The sequence below is a fragment of the Misgurnus anguillicaudatus genome, chromosome 20 (genome assembly GCF_027580225.2).
Source record: "Misgurnus anguillicaudatus chromosome 20, ASM2758022v2, whole genome shotgun sequence".
Classification (NCBI taxonomy): Eukaryota; Metazoa; Chordata; class Actinopteri; order Cypriniformes; family Cobitidae; genus Misgurnus; species Misgurnus anguillicaudatus.
In genome coordinates, this window is record NC_073356.2 from 32,567,054 (window position 1) to 32,585,725 (window position 18,672).

The following is an 18,672-nucleotide window of genomic DNA, read 5'->3' on the forward strand; positions in this document are numbered from 1 at the left end:
CTTCACCCTCACTGACAAAGTTTAACTTTTGCTCACATGGGGTGGATCTCGGCTTGCATTCGGACATTCCAAATTTTCTTAACATCTTCTCTATGTGTCTCTTTTGAGTCATTTTGATCTCTCCCTCACTTTGTATAAAATCAATACCCAGATAGTGTTTAAGTGGACCCATATCTTTCATCTTAAACCTTCTCTTCAACATTTCTTTTACATCACTGAGTAAAGTGTTGTTACTCGCTGCTATGATTAAGTCATCTACCCATACTAACAAAATCACTTTCTCATTCTCAGATTCTCTGCTGTAGACACAATGGTCAGCATCATTTTGTACAAAACCATTCTCTGTAAGGTGATCATGCAATAACATGTTCCAGTTACGCCCGGCCTGTTTTAAACCATATAATGACTTATTGAGTTTACACACTAAGTGTTCTCCTGTTTTTGATTTGACCTCAAAACCTTCTGGTTGCTCCATATATACCTCACAGTCCATCGGAGCATGGAGGTAAGCAGTCTTTACATCCATTTGGTGCAGGGTAAGATCCTCCTGTACAGCCACCTGCATTAATGCTCGGACAGAGGTCATGTTAGCTGTTGGTGAAAAAGTTTCTTTATAGTCAATCCCTTCCACTTGGCCATATCCTTTTGCAACATATCTGGCTTTACAAGTCTCAGATCCATCTGGGTTCTCTTTCACTGCATATACCCAGCGACCTCCCACTGCTTGTTTGCCTCTTGGCAGTGGAGTTAGAGTGAAAGTCTCATTTTCTGTCAAAGAGTTCATCTCCTCTTTCATCGCATCAGTCCACATTTTTGACCTCTTAGAGTCCATTGCATCTCTAAATGTTTTAGGTACATCATAAGCCACTCTGTAGAAATAATCTACATTTTCACTTTCATCATTACACTCAGCTTTACACTGGTATTCATTACGGTATTCTGGAGCTTTTCTATGTCTTGTAGGATACCTTCTTTCTTCCTGTTCACTCTGAATACTATCTGTCTGGGTCGGACCATCTTCACTACTGGATTCTTTATTCTCCTTAGGCTGTTCCTGACCTTGTTTGACTATTTTTGGTGATTTTTCTCCATAACTCTCAATGTAGTCCTCCATATTGCAGTCTGTCTGAGTCTGGCTATCTGCGCTGCCTTTGGAGATTAATTTTATCAGCCTATGTTTTAGGATTTTTCCTGTCTCAGGATAATATACATTATATGCTGGACTATATTTATCATAGCCCACAAAAATCCCCTTTTCACATCTAGAATCCAGCTTCTTCTTATCCTGCTTATACACATAGCATTCAGAGCCAAATATCTTCATGTTAGATAGGTTAGGTGTTTTTCCTGTAAAAACACAGAAAGGTGTCTGCTCTAGCCGCTTACTGTAACACCGGTTACGTATTTGAGCTGCTGTCTGTACAGCATATGTCCATAATTGCTTTGGGAGGTTACTCTCCAATAACATGCATCGTGACATCTCAAATAAGGTTCTCCAACCTCTTTCGGCAGTTCCGTTTTGATGAGGTGAGTAGGGTGCACTGGTCTCGTGCCTTATCCCGTTACTCCTAATTAGGGCCTGAAATTCCTGTCCGGTAAATTCTGTACCGTTATCAGATCGTATACACTTTATCTTTCCATATGGAGCTACGTCTGCTATGAATTTTTCTGTAGCTTTTGTTGTGTCACTCTTTGCTTTGATAAAGTATGTAAAAATCATCCCACTGTAATCATCTGTAAATGCTATTGCATATCTGTATCCATCTTTATCTGCTGGTTCTATAGGGCCGCATAGGTCTGTGTGTACTAGCTCTAGTACGGTTGTAGCTTTAGCGTCTGCCTGTCTGTTTCGACTTTGTGTAAATTTGCCCTGTGTGCATATTTCACAATTTTGATTGGACTTGTCATGTTTCCCTTTTATTGTCATCCCTTTAACTACCTTTTCTAATTTTGCTACATCATCAAAGTTACAATGACCAAGTATCCTATGCCACGTTTGAATATCATGACAACCATACACTTCATCAACATTTTCCTTTTCTACAGTTTTAAGGTAATACAGCCTACCATACACGTCCATTTTGAATTTGGTACCGTTCTCGTGAATGAGCCAGTTATCACCGTCCTTGAAGTGCATCTCAGCTCCATTAGCTGTGGCTGATTTTACTGAAAAGATGTTTTGTGGAAACGATGGGATGTATAGTGCTTGCTTAAGCCTCGTTTTTACTTGTCTTCCCTCGCTATCCAGCAAGTAGACTTCGGCGTCTCCTCTCATTTTAGCCATCCCGCTCACCTTTGTTCCGTCGGCGAGCTCGATCATGTGATCCTCGGGCTTGAAACTTTTGTCAACTGTTTTGAACTTTGTGGCGTCGTTGATCATGTGAGTTGTGGCGCCGCAGTCGACCATGAGACCCTTCTTGTTTCCACTTTGAATAGGACAGTCACTCATCTTGAAGAAACAGAAAGATGTAGGCTCTGCCTCTGTCTCTCCATCTGCTTTCTTCACGTGGTCACGCCCTCGTCCTCGACTGCGTCCCTTCCCACGTTGAGGTGTGTCCCATTTTCGATCATCTCTTCTCGCCTGAAATTCGTCGGGACATGTCCTGGCCATGTGTCCCTTTTTACCGCAGGTGTAACACTCGATATCAGTCAAATCCATTTTCTTTCCTCTCCCTCGTCCACGTGACCTTGTCGTCCCGCTAGTTTTCATCACGTTGTCTTCTTCAACATTCACGTCACTTTTCCCGTATTTTTCGGTACTCTCGTAACTTCGTAGTTTTGTTTTAAACTCGCCGAACGTTACAATGTCATTGGTCTGGGTGATGTGCACGACAAATGGCTTGTAAGAATCAGGTAGCCCCTTTACTACCATGGCTATCTGCAGTCCATCACTAATGTGCTCGTCTGCTCTTCTCAATGACGTAAATATAGTCTCTGCTCGAATAATGTAGTCAGTGACTGTTTCATTGCTAGCCTTATGGAGTGAGGAAAGTGCACAATACAAACTCACCACGCGGGGTTTGTCTTTTCCGGCGTAATGTTCGCGAAGAATCTCCAGTGCTTTTCTTCCATCACGTTTCGCGTCCCTCATTATTAACGACAAACTCTTATTATCTAGGCATTGTACTAGCTCCGCATATGCCTCTCCGTTTTTTTCCTCATCTTCCGCGAGAGCTTCTTCGTCTCCTGCGTCTATCTGCGGGTCTTCCGAAATAACTTCTCTGAGGCCACGCAACTCCATGTGCGCGAGGAATCTCGTTTCCCAGAGTTCGTAATTTTTCTCATCACCGTCAAATAACAGTCGGAACCACCTTTGGCCTAAATTACTGGGCCCATAACCTGTAGCGCTAGACATCTCTGCTGCGGTCTCGCGTGTCACAGTTACCAAAGTGATTGACTTATTTACGGGAGAAAAATCAGATAGACCACCATCGTCTCTTTTCTCTGGAACAACTGACAACAGAAAGTTTTTATTTATCTGCGCATGCTCAAAACAAAACAGTGCACGCAGGCACACGTTCTAATGACGTCACTGCGTAGACTATTTAACATGGCTTTGCCACTTATACTGTGAAATATGCTTAACAGGTACACTGTGTAGATTTTTAGCGACATCTAGCTGTGAAACTGTGAATTGCAACCAACGGCTCAGTAAACAGCTCACCCCCTCTTTCGAAACGCATAGAGAAGCTACGGTATCCACCACAGAACAAACATGTCATCGTCTGAGACAACGTAGTGACAAAACATGCTCTCTAGAGTAGTTTGTCCATTTAGGGCTACTGTTGAAACAAGACAGCAACTTCCATGTAAGGGGACATGCAGTGTATGTAGATAAAAGTGGTTTATTCTAAGGTAGTAAAAACAATACAGTTCATTATGTGAGATCTTTATACACCACTGATAATATAGTTTTTTATATTATATTGCATTTCTGTCAAAAGATCTGAAAAGTTACACAATGCACCTTTAACTGTACTATAGTTAACCTTGAGCTCTGTCTGTGTCCGGTGCATCTTTTGATAAGAGTTCTGGGACGTGGTTGTCTCTGGCCCGTGTGGCAGCGCTGTGTAACAGAGCTGTTTTTAAGGCGGGTCAAGACACTCTGCCCATCCTGAAGCGTGATGTCGCTGGTGACGCATCTGAGTCCGCCCTCCTCAAGTGCATCGAGCTCTCATGTGGCTCTGTCAAAGCCATGAGAGAAAAGTACAAGAAAGTGGCTGAAATTCCCTTCAACTCCACCAACAAATACCAGGTTTGTTAAATACGCATTAACTCATTTATTTTTAATGAAACTTAAATTTACAAAGTATTATACTTTAGTTTCAGCATCCATTTTCCCTGAAAATCGTTTCTAAACACATTATAAATGTTAGAAATGTATTACTGAAACACATCACAAAGACTTAAAACTACGTAGTACTGAATTGCAACAGTTTTTATCATTTCTAAGTTTAGTTTTTTTAAGGCGGGCCTAAAATGGTTTCTCGATGACGCACTTGAGCCACCGAGCGTGGCACACCCCTAACACAATCTAAAAAAAAACCTAACACAATCTATTCAGGTTGTAGCGGCATTTGAAAGTTTAGAGAGACCCGGCAGCTTTCCCGCGAGTGGGTTTCAGCGCAGACATCGGACACACCCCCAGCATTTGAGAGCATATTTTTCCAAGATTTTGATATTTTAGTTACTTGTCGTATTTTCAGAGTGGTTGAGAGGTTAATAACACATTTTTCTGTGGTGTGACAAACTCAGAACACATTTAATATCTGATTTTAAAGGGACTTCATGTTGATTCAAAGTAGGGGTGGGCAATAAACTGGTCGAAATTTGTCAACCAGTAGAGATTTTGGACTATTGTCTCTATCAAGGTTACGCACCCACGTCACGAAAACTTAACATTTGTACATGTATTTAAAAACAAGTGATTTCATGCCATTGAAACAAACAACTGCTATATGCGCGCGCTGTTTTTGTGTGAGACGAGCGCGCAAGTCGAGCATCCGCTGCTCATTAAGCCTGTGAGCATTTTTGCCGCTTCATTTGCCTTAATACACACATGCGTCTAATTTCCCTTTCGCAAGTATTCTCATAAACAATACCATTCAGGTCTTAAGAGAAAGTAAACAGCTAAAAGATAAAACACATGTGTAACAGTGTATTGGATCCGGACTTTGGTCTTAAAGGGGAAGTTACCTTATTATTCTCCCGTCTGTCACTCGTGTTTTTGGGAAAGTCTCACACCGCTCTTGCCTAAATCACTTTTCTACCTTTAACAAGATATATAATATACATAATTATTTATTATCAGTCTTTCATCACTGACTGTCTGTCTTCAGACATGTATAATTTTAATGCATGTATAAGTTTTGTTGTGGGAAATTATGAGTGTTCATATTTTAAAGACATAAAAACCTTATTAAAAGATCAAAAACATTCCGTAATACATATCGTTATTATGATACAAAATGAATCCTATCGTGAAATAAAATTTTGGTCATATCGCCCACCCCTAATTCAAAGTCAGTCAGTATTAAAATTGATCCTTTTTATTATAATCACTTCAGTTGCCTTTAAATGATATAACCACAAATTTGTTTACCTATCATTAAAACTCCTTGTCATGCACCTCCTGTCATGTTTTATACACTAGTTGTCAGTGCATGAGACGGATGAATCTAGTGAGCATCACTACCTGCTGGTGATGAAGGGGGCGCCAGAGCGCATCCTCGATCGCTGCACCACCATCCTCATGCAGGGCAAAGAGCAACCGATGGATGAAGAGTTGAAGGAGGCTTTCCAGAACGCTTACCTGGAACTGGGAGGACTGGGAGAAAGAGTGCTGGGTAAGAGCATGGTAGTTTACCACTACTGCCAAAAGCGCAGATTTGAAATCTGCATTATTTTAATTTGAAAAAAACTTTTTTTGTCCCTATGATCACTGAATTACTGTTTCATCATTTTTTTCAAGTATGGTCAAGTCACAACAGATATCAGATGATTTAAATTGTTATCATTCGGTGTTCATTATTCTTACAGTTTGATATAAATTTTGTTATTAAAGGATTAGTCCATTTTCTTAAAAAAAAATTCAGATAATTTACTCGCCATCATGTCATTCAAAATGTTGATGTCTTTCTTTGTTCAGTCAAGAAGAAATTATGTTTTTTGAGGAAAACATTCTAGGATTTTTCTAATATTAATGGACTTTAATGGATCCCAACACTTAACAGTTTTATTGCAGTTTCAAATTGCAGTTTCAAAGGAGGCATAAGGGTCTTATCTAGCGAAACGATTGTCATTTTTGGCAAGAAAAATAAAAAATATGCACTTTTAAACCACAACTTCTCGTCCTCCTCCGGTCGTGTGACACGCCAGCGCGACATCACGTGATACGTCATTGTGTCAAGAGGTCACGGATGACGTATGCGAAACTACACCCCAGTGTTAACAAGTGTGGAGAAAGAGGACCGTTCCAACATTGTTGTATGTCGAATGATAATAATTAATGTCTTTGTGTTTCTTAGTTTATTGTTTAAAATGGTCCACAAATGTGCGTTTCATAAATGTAACACGTGACTTTTCCACGTCATTACGCAATTATGTGAGGTTGCATATTTTTATTGCGAAAATTGACAATCGGTTTGCTAGATAAGACCATTATGCCTCGTTTGGGATCATTTAGAGTCTTTTGAAACTGCAAATTTTAACACTGCGTTAAGTGTTGGGGTCCATTAAAGTCCATTAAAATTAGAAAAATCCTGGAATGTTTTCCTCAAAAAACATAATTTCTTCTCAGCTGAACAAAAAAAGAAATAAAATATTTTGATGACATGGTGGTGAGTAAATTATCTGGATTTTTTTTTTTTAAGAAAATGGACTAATCCTTTAATTTACAGGTCAGCTGCAAGTTGTGTAGCAAATTCAAAGGCAATGTTTATACTCTTTCTAAAAAAAAACGTGTTTATCTAAAACTCTTGCATATATAAAACCTAAGAAAAACAGCAGATCAGATTCTCTAAACCTAAAAAAATCATCAGATCCTTAAAGGGATGGTTTACCCAAAAATAAAAATACTGTCCTCATTTTCTGTATTTAGCATACAGTACACAATTTCGGACAAAGCTGATGAAAAATTTAGATCCTTAAAACCTTAAAAAAAGCTAAAGAAACCATCAGATTTTCTAAATCGAATTGCAACTTTGACTAATGAAAATCTCCATCCAGGTTTCTGCCACGTGCTCCTGCCTGAGGACAAATACCCTAAAGGATTTGCCTTTGACACGGATGACATTAACTTCCAGACAGATAACCTGTGCTTTGTGGGCCTGATGTCTATGATTGACCCTCCTCGGGCCGCTGTACCTGACGCTGTGGGCAAATGTCGCTCAGCTGGTATCAAAGTTATCATGGTGACCGGTGATCATCCAATCACAGCCAAGGCCATCGCTAAGGGCGTCGGCATCATCTCTGAAGGAAACGAGACAGTGGAAGACATCGCCGCTCGGCTTAATATTCCTGTCAGTCAGGTCAACCCCAGGTAACATATGAAAACACAGAGAATCATAAATTAAGTATATTTACAATAAAATTTGAACACGTACAGTAAACTGGATAGGTGCTGTCAGACAAAATGGTCAAAAAAATGCTTCCTAGCTGTCACATGGGTGGTACCTTTTCATAAAGTACACCTAAAGGGTTCATATTTGTACCTCACAGATACATATTGGTACCAAATGTATGTATATCTCTACCTAAATGGTGCATATTAGGACCATTTATTTCTGATAATGTCCCACCGAAAATAAGTTGTTATGTCAAATGACATAAAACTAATATTTAATACATTTAAGAAGCTTGCAGCTTACCGCATAATAGTTAAATTACAGCATTCTGGATATAATTCTGATGATAGTTTTGGCGTATTTTAACATATTGTGCATTTTCATGATAATTTTTATTTGTCTAATAACGGCAGCTCTACTTTTGTTTCATAACCCTGGTTTTGTTCGAGGGAATACGATTGAATCGGTTTTGTATCCGACATACATCTGTTCTCAGGGACGCAAAAGCCTGTGTGATCCACGGATCAGACTTGAAAGATCTGACGCAGGAGCAGATGGATGATGTGCTGAGGAATCACACAGAGATCGTGTTCGCCAGGACCTCTCCACAGCAGAAACTCATCATCGTGGAGGGCTGCCAGAGACAGGTACACAAACACACAAACGTGTACTTGTACTTCTCACACACATTCCTTAATAAAAGTTTAATTTTTAATTTTAAAAGTCATAATTTGAGTTTATTTCATGTGTTATCAGGGTGCCATCGTGGCTGTGACTGGTGATGGAGTGAACGACTCTCCCGCTCTGAAGAAGGCTGACATCGGTGTTGCCATGGGAATCTCTGGTTCAGACGTCTCCAAGCAGGCTGCAGACATGATTTTGCTGGATGACAACTTTGCATCAATCGTTACTGGAGTTGAAGAAGGTGAGAGAAAGAGATACATGTAACCCTGTGAGAAACACATGCAGATTATTATCAGGGGTCCCACGGGTCCTTGAAATCCTTAAAAGTTTGTGAATCTGGGGGGGAAATTCAAGGCCTGGGAAGTTTTTGAAAATATGCATACATAGATACAGGTCATTGAAAGTGCTAGAATCTCTTTTATGCAAGAAGTTTTGGAAAAAAATCCATATAACTTCCTGTGTAGTGTAGCACTGCAAAAAATGACTTTCTTGCTTAGTATTTTTGTCTTGTTTTCATTAGAAATATCTAAAAATTCTTAAATCAAGATGTATTTTCTTGATGAGCAAAATTACCTAAGAAAATAATACTAGTTTTTAGACAAAAAATATACAATTTAAGTGAATTTGTGCTTAAAACAAGCAAAAATATCTGCCAATGGAGTGACAAAATTTTACTTGAATTAAGTGTTTAAGAAAAAAGAAATCTTATTTCACAATTTTTTTCTCACCCTATTGGCAGATAATTTTGCTTGTTTTAAGGACAATTTCAATTAAATTGTATATTATTTGTCTTAGAACTAGACTTATTTACTTAGGTCATTTTGCTCATCAAGAAAAAGCATCTTAATTTAAGAATTTTTAGATATTTCTACGAAAAACAAGACAAAAATACTAAGTAAGAAAGTCATTTTTTGCAGTGAGGATAATATCATAAAATTTCTAGCCTTTTAAGCACACGTGCTAAACTGTTCGCTTTAAATCTTCTGTATGCAAATGTTGATTCATACCAAAATGCTTTTTTGAATAGTTGTGTTTGACACATGAAAACGTCTCGGGTTACGTATCTAACTGTTGTTCCCTGAAAAGGGAACGAGACGCTGCGTCTCTCTTGCCATACTTCCTGCGTCCCTGTAACACCGTCTTTGGCAATATTTCAGATAGCGATATACTTCCTGGCTCCTGCGTCACCCTGTCTTTGTCGTTAAGCCTCATCATTGGTTGAATTTGATATACACATTCAGACACACTTACCCCTGGAGGCATCCCCAAAGTGTCACCGCAATGACGCAGCGCGAGTTCCCTCAAAAGGGAACTGTAACAATGTATCTTAAAAGGTAACACGATGTAACCTTGCTCTCACTTGAAATGTGACCCCACATTTAGTCCTTGAATTTGAAGGTATTGTACCTGGAAAGTCCTTGAAAGGTCCTTGAATTTGAAGTTAACTGCTAAGTTAGGTGTGGGAACCCTGTACTATTCACCTTTATAAAATGTAACTCTCACAAAAAGAGTAACAGTCATGTATTGGAGATTTCAGCCTAGGTATTGATGAAGTAGTTTTTTCTGTTTTTCTTCCTCAGGTCGTCTGATCTTTGATAACCTGAAGAAGTCCATCGCATACACACTGACCAGCAACATTCCTGAGATCACACCCTTCCTGTTCTTCATCTTGGTCAACATTCCTCTTCCTCTGGGAACCATCACCATCCTCTGCATTGATCTTGGCACTGATATGGTGAGGATCATCAAATTATTTGCAAACATTTGTACAATATATCTTGTGGCTCAATCGGTAGAGCATTGCATTAGCAATGCAAAGGTCATGGGTTCGATGCCAGGCAACACACATAATGATAAATTGTATAGGTTGAATGCACTGTAGGGCAACAGCATCTGCCATAAAATAAATTTAAAGGGGACATATCATTAAAATCTGAGTTTTTTCATGTTTACGTGCTAAACTTGGGTTTTCAGTGCTTCTATCAATCTAGAAAACATGAAAAAGATCAACCCAGTAACTTAGTTTTGGTAAACCATTCTCTGCAAGCATGTGAAATTGAAATTGAGCTCATTGAAATTTGGCTCCCCTTTTGATATCAAAAGGGGATAATACCGCCTCTTAATCTGCACTATCCAGCCACAGCACTGCCATTTTGGACAGAGATCAGCTCATTTGCATTTAAAAGGACACATCAAAAACAGCACATATTTGCTCACACCTACGCATATGTACTCTGTTGACACCAAAGATTTATTTGACATCTTATAAACGTCTTGTGTCCCCTTTAATAGTTTATCTAGGTATATAATTACAAATATTTACACATATTGATCAATCATCACTTCCTATCTCAGGTACCTGCAATCTCATTGGCTTACGAAGCAGCTGAGAGTGACATCATGAAGCGTCAGCCCCGTAACCCCACCAGGGACAAGCTGGTCAATGAGCGTCTCATCAGCATCGCCTATGGACAGATTGGTTAGTGCAAATGTCATGGAACTGCCAAATGTGTCCACCGTAGAAAATGAGTGACACCTCATCTCCTGTCTCGTGTATACAGGTATGATTCAAGCCCTGGGAGGATTTTTCAGTTATTTTGTGATTTTGGCCGAGAACGGATTCCTTCCCAGTGTACTGGTGGGCATCCGGTTAAAATGGGACGATCGCTCCAACAATGACCTGGAGGACAGCTACGGACAGCAATGGGTATATAACATTTATCATTTATGCCTATGTTAGACATTGTCAGATTATATAAACTACATACAACTTTGATTCAACATTAACAGTTATTAAGAGTTCATTTATATATTTTTTAGAATTGAATGAAAGGTATAAAAGCTTTCACTGGGATGGTACCCTTTAGAAACGTCCTACCATGTACCATGAAGGCATATTAGTTCCATGTATCTGTGAGGTACTAATATGCACTCTTTAGGTACAGTTGTGTTATTTTTACAAGAGTACTGCCCATAGACTGTAAAAAAAGATGGATGACGCATTGTCGCCTCCTTCTACTGTAATGAATTGAAGGTAGAAATGTCCGACTAGCCGCCATGTTACATAAAAATGTCAGTTTGGAGCCATGGCATGTAAAAAAGGTATCATCCGTGGAGCCAGAGATCAGCGGGACCAAACATCCGCCCAAATACGGAAAATTTTATTGGAAGTGTAAATCATTTTTTTATTTAGAGTCGAGTCCAGTTTGTTTGCATGGAGAGGGCGGGGTTTGTGACTTGTACTGCAGCCAGCCACCAGGGGGCGATAAAAGAGCCAGAGGCTTTACTTTTCAAGACGTATGAGGCGCACCCTAAGTGTTTCTCGTGATCATTTTGTAGACATAATTGTGACCCTGGACCACAAAACCAGTCATAAGGGTTAATTTGATAAAATTGAGTTTTATATATAATCTGAAAGTTAAATAAATAAGCTATTGGTGAATGGTTTATTAGGATAGGACAGTATTTGGTCGAGATACAACTATTTGAAAATCTGGAATCTCAGGGTGTCAAAAAATCTAAATATTGAAAAAAACTTGCTTGATATCCTATTTTTTTGGCATAAAATAAAACGTTCATTTTGACCCATACAATGTATTTTTGGCTGTTGCTACAAATGAAGAGTTTGGTTTCCAAAACAAGATAATTTAATCAATTAAACTGCAGTTGGTTTGTTTTGATATAAGCCTTCATAACTAAAAAAAAATACAGCTAGTAACACAATAAAACACAATCTAATATATTATGATATATAAGGAAAGCTCAAGTAAGAGCTCAGAATAGATATGAACTCCTTCAATACTCTTTATAAATCATCTCGAGACCCTTAAGAAGCTGAATAACAAAATGCAAGGAGGTATTTTTTTGCAAATTCAAAGCTAAGGATGACTACACTCACTGAAGATGATTAAATAGATACATTTAGCTTTTTATATATTTTTGTTACAACATTATTCCATTAGTTTGCTATTATAGAGTGCCACAGGAATGGCGTATTTTTGTAGGCCAACCCAGAATTTGGTTTCCTCACAAAAAAAAAACCCATTCATTTTTTCCATAGACTTTTGGATTATTGCAAAAAATAAGCTCCGTGTTAAACAAAAGTTTATGACACTTACACGTTTGTCCAACAAGATACACAACGTTTATGAATTTTGAAGTAGACGAATCTTTGTTTGGGAGTTGTGCCCATGTTGCATTGTTTTTCAGATCTTCATGCGTCCCAGACAAAGTCTTTAGTCCCATGCAGCAACTTGTTAGCCAGACACGTGAAAGCGGTATTACTGGTGTGTTTTATGTCGTAATATAAAACGTGAAAATATCTTGGGCTTATGTTAACCCAAGATTTTATTTAAAGGGGCAATAAGTAGGATTTACCCCCATCTAGTGGTGAAATTGTATTTTGCATTCAAACGAACAGTGCTCTCTAGCGCCTCGCCTTTCCAAATGCGTGTTGCTACTACGGTAGCCGTTATGTACTCATTGATCTCCTTGTCCGTTTCAGCTGGTTCACGTGTTCTGAATGAAAATGTATTGTGGAAACGCGTTGGTAGCAGAGCCGGTGCCAGACCATAACTAACGGGGGCACTTGGCTTCCAACGGGGGGCACGCAATAGCAACAATAATTAGCGAAAACAAGACATTAAAACAACACATACAGCTCATACAACTAGTACAGACTGTCAGCTCATTTCCCGTATAAAGTGCAAAAGACCACAAACTATGCGCAAAACTATTGAACTTCGACCGCGGCGTGAGCGCAAGGTGAGCTCCGCTGCGCTCGCACTTGGCTCGACGCAACAACAAACCGCCCTCGCGCGGCGCAAGCCATTTAAATGAATGGGTTTCATAGCGCAGCGCACACCGCGTCCTAGCTTTAAAAAAGCCGCTTTACCATAATCACGTCGTAATGCTGTTAACTGTCTATAGCCACACTTCACATTTAAGCTTACGTAATTTAAAACAACGCTAACTTACCTTTAAAATAGCTGAAGACGGCGTGTAAGAACATTGAACTTCCTTAAAACAGTGTCCTGTAGATTTGTAAATTCCACCTCGACCTCTAATCTCTGAGTTTGAACCAGTCTGTGTTTGCATGAAGATGAAGCAGGCGGTGCTGGTTCGTTCTAAATGTTCTAATATCCATATTTTACACAATCCATAAAATGCCGCGAAAAAACACATTGCTAGTATCAAGTCACAAATATGCTAAAGACATAAGACGGGTGAGACGCGGCAATACATCCAATCAGAGAAACTGGTCTATTTAATTTAAAGAAAACATATATCAACTATATTTTCCTCATTTGATTACATTACAAGTCATGAAACATTCAATGTTTAATTATTTTAATTATTCTTGATATATATTAAAGTAATAAAAAACTTTGTAGGGGGGGCACAACAACCTGTTCGGGGGGGGGGGGGGGGGCACTGCCCGCGACGCCGGCCCTGGTTGGTAGGCTGGTGCTTTTTGTCCCTTTCTGCTATTATAGTTTATCAATACTGCAGAACGACATGGAAGACTCCTTAGACTTACCCGTTCAATGTAAGTAAAGAGGAGAAATTATAAGCTTACAAAGAAAAGTCAGATCACTGGCAGAGGTCATTTGACACCAACGAAGACATATTTATGAATAAAGACATTGATTTTGATTAATAAAACACTTAAAACCCTACTTACTGTGCCTTTAAGGAATTTGTCATCCCTGTGGCACGCTATATGCTGTTCTGTGATGTGGAAAAATATTAATAAAAAATCTCTCTCTCTTTCAGACATATGAGCAGAGGAAGATTGTGGAGTTCACCTGTCACACAGCTTTCTTTGTCAGTATTGTGGTGGTGCAGTGGGCCGATGTGATTATCTGTAAAACCCGTCGTAATTCAGTGTTCCAGCAGGGAATGAGGTCAGTACCTTTCAGGATATCTCACTAATATGTTGATGCTAGCCAATATTAAACCTCATATTTTATTATCCTATGCTAATATTAATAAACTCATCCTACATAATGTAAAGATCCTTCTTTGAAAATATCACCTTGATATCTTAAATATTGACTAAGATCATGTCAAAAGATTGAAATAAAACTTTGATGCTTTAGGTCTCACCATCAGTTTATGAGACTTTATCCTTGATTTCACAGACAGGATCACATACGCTATGCTATTGCTGTATATGTATATTTAATATACTACAGAAATCAGATTGGGTTTGTAAAGACTGAAAGCTTTCCTAACCCTCTTTTGTGTTTGTTCTCTATAGGAATAAAATCCTCATCTTTGGCCTGTTTGAGGAGACGGCTCTCGCTGCGTTCCTGTCCTACTGCCCCGGCATGGATGTTGCTCTTAGGATGTACCCTCTGAAGTGAGCACTACACATTAAAATACCTGCACACTGACAATCTGATGTAACATTACAAGGCCTTTTGAAAACACACGCAACCTTTGCAGAGATTACGGCAACTATGGGTTTAGCTTTCCCTTGACTGTACATCTCTCTTTTCTTTTTGTTTTTTCTCATAGGCCCAGCTGGTGGTTCTGTGCGTTCCCCTACAGCTTCTTAATCTTTGTTTACGATGAGATTCGAAAACTCATTCTGCGTCGGAACCCAGGAGGTACGAACCTTAAAGGAATAGTCTACTCATTTTCAATATTAAAATATGTTATTACCTTAACTAAGAATTGTTGATACATCCCTCTATCATCTGTGTGCGTGCACGTAAGCGCTGGAGCGCGCTGTGACGCTTCGATAGCATTTAGCTTAGCCCCATTCATTCAATGATACCATTTAGAGATAAAGTTAGAAGTGACCAAACACATCAACGTTTTTCCTATTTAAGACGAGTAGTTATACGAGCAAGTTTGGTGGTACAAAATAAAACGTAGCGCTTTTGTAAGCGGATTTAAAAGAGGAACTATATTTTATGGCGTAATATCACTTTTGGGAGTACTTCGACTCGCCTGAAAAGTCCGCTCCCCTTCTCACTCTCATAATGGGAGAGGGAGGGTGTTACTGCGCCGAGTCGAAGTACTCCCAAAAGTGCTTTTACGTCATAAAATATAGTTCCTCTTTTAAATCCGCTTAGAAAAGCGCTACGTTTTATTTTGTACCACTAAACTTGCTCGTATAACTACTCGTCTTAAATAGGAAAAACGTTGATGTGTTTGGTCACTTCTAACTTTGTCTCTAAATGGTACCATTGAATGAATGGGGCTAAGCTAAATACTATCGAAGCGTCGCAGCGCGCTCCAGCGCTTACGTGCACGCACACAGATGATAGAGGGATGTATCAACAATTCTTAGTTAAGGTAATAACATATTTTAATATTGAAAATGAGTAGACTATTCCTTTAAATACACTATAATTATTATTAGTAGTAGTAGCAGTAGTACTGTAAATGATTATTCATGTCCACCTTTTCTTTCTCTTCTGTTTTTTCTCTCTTTGCACTCCAGGTTGGGTTGAAAAGGAGACATACTACTGAATTGTCACTCTCATTTCCTCACCTTCTCTTTCTGTGTCTTTCTCTCTGTCTCTCTCACTTTCCTTCATCTTAATCTAACCGTCAAGAAAACCAACACAGAAACAACTATGTCACATTTACCATCTTACTGAAGAGAAGATAAAAGGACCAACTAATCTCTCTCCTCCAGTTTTATGTCTTGTTTGTTTAGTACAGCTTAATCTGCCAGTATGACAATAATGAGGGTTACTGATATTGTTATACAAATGTTAGCATGTGCACACGCACAGCTTTTCGAATGGATGTCATGTGTAACGTTTCTCAAAACCCGGCAGCTGCGTTTAGATTCTGTTACAGCATACAGGGACTCCTGTATAAACACTGCCATGATGTTTCTCTGGCACAAATCCTCTTGAAAGTGCAAACGAATAATCAGTTTTAATTTCGTTCAGCTCGCTCTCGCCCTCTGCTGGCGAAAAACTACAAGACACCTGCACCTTCTCAGCCACTATTCGGTCATTTCTCGGTTTATAATTGTGTCTGAGAGCTACTTGTTACTTGTCATTTTAAAAGCACACTGCCACTCTCTCTCTATCTCTCACTTTTCTCTCCTTCCCTCTTTATCCTGCACTGCCCCTCCTCTTTCTCTTCCTGTCCGTCTGTTTGTCTGTTTGTGAGCGATGTGATTAAACCTTCCTGCTCTCCCCCTCCCGTCCCCTGCTTCTTTCAACCCTTGTTAAAAAAAAGAAAATACAATCTTTCTGTGTCCTAGGAAAAAGAGATTTCACTCTGATTTCATTGTTTAAATAAGTGCAGATTAAAATAAAAGCAATGTATCGATATGTGAAACAACCGCAAAAAAACGAAATAAAAAAGAAGGATCTCTCTTTTCTCAGCTTGGCGTCAGTTTGTTTCTGTGTCTGCCTGGCATGAAATTTTATCTATTAAAAATAAGTATTGTTTGTCCAAATACTGCTGTTAAAAAACGCTTTCAACTTCATCTACAGTCTAAAACTAATTGGGAGCCATAGGGAGCCCCATTTTTATGACAAAAAAAAACATAAATTTGTAAATAAACCTCATAAAAAAATAAGGCTGCTAACCAAGAGCACTACATTGTATAATTTTATATTTTGTGTTTAATTCAGATTTTAGGAATGTTTTATGTCATCCATTAGGTTTGGAGGGGCCATAAAGGAATGCTCCGTATACAAGGGGGGCCCACTCTGAAAAAGTTTGAGAATCACTGGTCTAAAAAATTAAGGTGCTTAAAGGTGCAATGTGTAATTTTTAGAATGATCTTTTGACAGAAATGCAAAATAATATACAAAACTAAATTATCAGGGGTGTATAAAGACCTTTTATAATGAACCGTTATGTGTTTATTAACTTAGAATGAGACATTTTTATCTACATACACCGAGGGTCCCCTTACATGGAAGTCGCCATTTTTGTTTCTACAGAAGCCTTTAATGGACAAACTTTTTTTACTAAGTTGTCTCCGACGATGACATGTTTGTCCAGTGGTGGCTACCGTAGTTTCTCTGTGTTTCAAAAGTGAGGGGTGAGCAGTGGACTGAGCCGTTGGTTGCAATTAACAACGTCACCACTAGATGCCGCTAAAATTTACACACTGCACCTTTAAAAGATTTAAAGCGATGAAACCGAAATGTTCTTCAGATAATAGACTCTAGAGGTTCTTTATGGTACCATTCAATCAAAAATGGTTCTTGTATGGCATCGTGAAGGACCTTTATTTTAAGAAGTGTAGACTACTGTCGGTCATGTGTTACAAGTTAAAACTCTATGTGGTGCTTTCCCAGACAGGGATTATCTTAAACCAGGACTAGACCTTAGTTTAATTAAGAAAAATAACTAGTTTTAACAAACATGCCTTACTAAAAACATTACTTGCATTTTGGGGTAAAACAAAGGGCACTGTATTTTAAGATATGTCAGTGCAATTGTTTTCAGTTTGGACAGTTCTTATATTTATTTTAGTTTAGGACTAGTCTAATCCCTGTCTGGGAAACCGCACCTATTACTTTATCCTTAAGGTATTAGGTACACTTAGTGATCTAGTACCCAAGGCTGGTCTCGGACTCCGAGACCGATTTCTGCTTTCTCAGACTTGTTCCTTTAAAGACTCGTCTCGGACCACAGTGGGAGGAGAAGGACTCGTAATTTCAGACCAAGTCCTTGAGACCAACGCATTTTTTTTTAATGTTCATATAAAAAAAACACAAAGATACTGCCATCAGAGCCGTTTATTTATCTCGAGGAAAAATAGGCAGAAGATGATGCATGTGGTAAGGATTTTTTTAATGATAGTAAAATCATAGTCCATATTAAAGGTGCAGTGTGTAAATTTTAGCGGCATCGAGTGGTGAGGTTGTGAATTGCAACCAACGGCTCAGTCCACTGCTCACCCCTTGCTTTTAAAACACACAGAGAAGCTATCGTAGCCGCCACCGGACAAGCATGTCATCATTGGAGACAACTTAGTAAAAAAGTTTGTCTGTTAAGGGCTTCTGTAGAAACATGGCTGCACAAAATGGCGGCTTTCATGTAAGCGGACCATCTGTTTATGTAGATAAAACGTCTCAATCTAAGGCAATAAACACATAACGGTTGATTATAAAAAGGTCTTTATACACCCCTGATAATATAGTTTTGTATATTATTTTGCATTCCTGTCAAGAGATCCTTCTAAAAATTACACACTGCACCTTTAAGACTGCTCCTCTAAACAATTCCCAATCTAGCTTAGTCTGTAGGCCTAACTGGGGTGATATTAAATCATGAATATGAAAACTGACATGTTTTTATGGTCTTGGTCTCGGCTCCTAAAGACTTGGTCTTGACTCGGACTCGACTGTAGCCTATTTGAAAACCAACGGACTCAATCTTGACTCGGACTCGTCATAGGCGGTCTCTTCCCCATCACTACGTACACTTA

At 38.9% G+C, this 18,672-nt stretch overlaps 1 protein-coding gene across 1 annotated transcript in view; it reads left to right on the forward strand.

The window, feature by feature from the left end:
• atp1a3a (ATPase Na+/K+ transporting subunit alpha 3a) overlaps nt 1-16,608 on the forward strand; it is a 37,498-nt gene extending 20,890 nt beyond the window's left edge. Inside the window, exons 10-21 of the mRNA XM_073858556.1 lie at nt 4,006-4,255; nt 5,654-5,846; nt 7,228-7,540; nt 8,062-8,212; nt 8,322-8,490; nt 9,830-9,984; nt 10,605-10,728; nt 10,811-10,956; nt 14,025-14,155; nt 14,512-14,613; nt 14,772-14,863; nt 15,706-16,608. Coding sequence (XP_073714657.1) covers nt 4,006-4,255; nt 5,654-5,846; nt 7,228-7,540; nt 8,062-8,212; nt 8,322-8,490; nt 9,830-9,984; nt 10,605-10,728; nt 10,811-10,956; nt 14,025-14,155; nt 14,512-14,613; nt 14,772-14,863; nt 15,706-15,734 — 1,855 coding nt within the window. The 3' untranslated portion in view covers nt 15,735-16,608. The remainder of the gene's footprint in view (nt 1-4,005; nt 4,256-5,653; nt 5,847-7,227; nt 7,541-8,061; nt 8,213-8,321; nt 8,491-9,829; nt 9,985-10,604; nt 10,729-10,810; nt 10,957-14,024; nt 14,156-14,511; nt 14,614-14,771; nt 14,864-15,705) is intronic.
• Nucleotides 16,609-18,672: the final 2,064 nt, after the last annotated feature.